Source organism: Centruroides sculpturatus, unplaced genomic scaffold, assembly GCF_000671375.1.
Source record: "Centruroides sculpturatus isolate CEXI.00-Female unplaced genomic scaffold, Cexi_2.0 scaffold2150, whole genome shotgun sequence".
NCBI lineage: Eukaryota > Metazoa > Arthropoda > Arachnida > Scorpiones > Buthidae > Centruroides > Centruroides sculpturatus.
This window is the reverse complement of record NW_019386273.1, coordinates 20,994-22,796: the sequence shown is the minus strand read 5'-3', so window position 1 is coordinate 22,796 and position 1,803 is coordinate 20,994. Positions and strand designations below refer to the sequence as shown.

The following is a 1,803-nucleotide window of genomic DNA, read 5'->3' as shown; positions in this document are numbered from 1 at the left end:
ACCAAAAGTCCAATACTTTATGAACACCCCTCGTATCTGTTAATTTCATGTATATGATGTGTCATTTTTATAATAGCCAATAAACCTGATAATTTAGAACTAAATGAAGATGACTATTTGTCTTAGATCATTTCGGCAAGAGAATAACAATTAGTCAGGTCAATTCTACTGCATATCGTTTGCTAAAGATTGTTTTCCTGCAAAGTTCGTTTTGTTGCTTCACCATCCTTTTCACTACTTCCCGTGTAAGCCTTACACGGGGGGGGTCGCGGGTAAAAGAAAAAGACAAGTGTTTGTAGGTCTTACACTACAATAAATAAAACTACAATTTTCAGCGAGAAGGCTTTGCGTTTTTATTTTAAAGTACAATTGGTTTTTCGATCGATATTTAGGTCTCAACAGAAAGAAAATTAAATACGTTTAAATACGTAGTTTTTAAAATCACTGATATTATTTTAATATGGTTCTGGGGGGTCGCCAGAATTTTTTTAACTTGTAAAGGGGTCGCGCGTATTCAAGAAGGTTGAAAAACACTGTCTTAAACAGTTTGACATCCAAGGCGATTCAATCAAGTTTTATAGCTTATTGATAAAAACTTTTTATTAAAAATACAATAAATATTTTAAGCAATAATTACCCGTAATATTATTTTAATTGTTTATTAAGTAAAAACTCGGTAAATATGATAACTGAACGAATAAAATTCATAAATTTGTATATTAAAATTGTGTTTTACTGTAAATCCACCAGAGTGCGTGCGATTCTGAAATGAGTCATGTGATGTGTATTATTTGTATTAAAAATGAAATTATTTTTAACTTTTATATTTACTTTAAAGTTTTTTCTACCGGTCATAACAATAGGTAATTTATCTTATTTTACATGATGATGATGACGATGATGATGATGACTTTTATACTTTACTATATTACAGAAGTTGCAGGGTTTTCAGCATTGCATGATCCAACAATTGCACTTGAAACTTCAAAGTTTGATGAATTCTCCGACTTAAAAAGAATTTCAGAAGTATCTTACATGCAGAATATTTCCCCTAAATGTACTGAAATACTTAAAAATCTTGCTCAAATGTCTTCTGCCTTTATTTCTTGTTTTGTCATTCATTCCAGGCCTATTACAGCTTGTATCGCCTGTTACAAAGAATATATTCATTTTAGGGATATTCGTGAACAATTATACAATAAAGTAAGTCTTATTGTCCTAACTTATTATTATAGTATGAAATTGATAATGAAAATAACAAATCTATTTAAGTATCACCAACTTGTAAAAAGTGATAAGCAAAAGAAAATCTACAAATAAACTTGGGAATATTTTTACCTTCACTTGATTAAGAGATAGCCAGATGGCTGAGATGGTTAAGCCTGGGCCTTTTGTACTGGGACCTGGGAAGTAACCCAGGGAACTTTTCTTGGGTTGTCTGTTCTGAATATTTCAGACTTTTTCCCTCGCAGTCTTGCTGTCTCCGTTGTGGACCTGGCCAAACCTACAATGAGTGTGATTAAAACATATCCTCTTAGTGCCCAAGGGGTAGAAAAAGACAAAATGGAAAAACTGAAATATGTATATGGGAAATCTTCGTTAATTTGAACTCAGATGGTTTGAAATCTTGTTAATTCATAACCGTACTTTTGTCCTGGCTGGGGATGTATGGATTTATGCATTAAGGAATTTGGTTAGTTTGAAATATGGCTACTTTGTAATTTGAAGTGAAAAATCTGAAAAATATGTGTGCTAACCATTTGTTTAGATCAGTGTTTTTCAACCTGTGGGTCGCGACCCCCA

General features: G+C 32.2%; 1 protein-coding gene across 2 annotated transcripts in view; it reads left to right on the top strand.

The window, feature by feature from the left end:
- The first annotated feature begins 729 nt into the window (after positions 1–729).
- LOC111614353 (osteopetrosis-associated transmembrane protein 1-like) overlaps positions 730–1,803 on the top strand; it is a 12,938-nt gene continuing 11,864 nt past the window's right edge. The window contains exons 1-2 of one of the 2 annotated variants that reach the window (XM_023355726.1): positions 730–863; positions 935–1,203. In XM_023355726.1, the coding sequence (XP_023211494.1) occupies positions 803–863; positions 935–1,203 (330 nt within the window). In that variant the 5' untranslated portion in view covers positions 730–802. Of the gene's footprint in view, positions 864–934; positions 1,204–1,803 lie in introns of those variants that run through there. The other variant, XM_023355727.1, reaches the window with a different exon arrangement.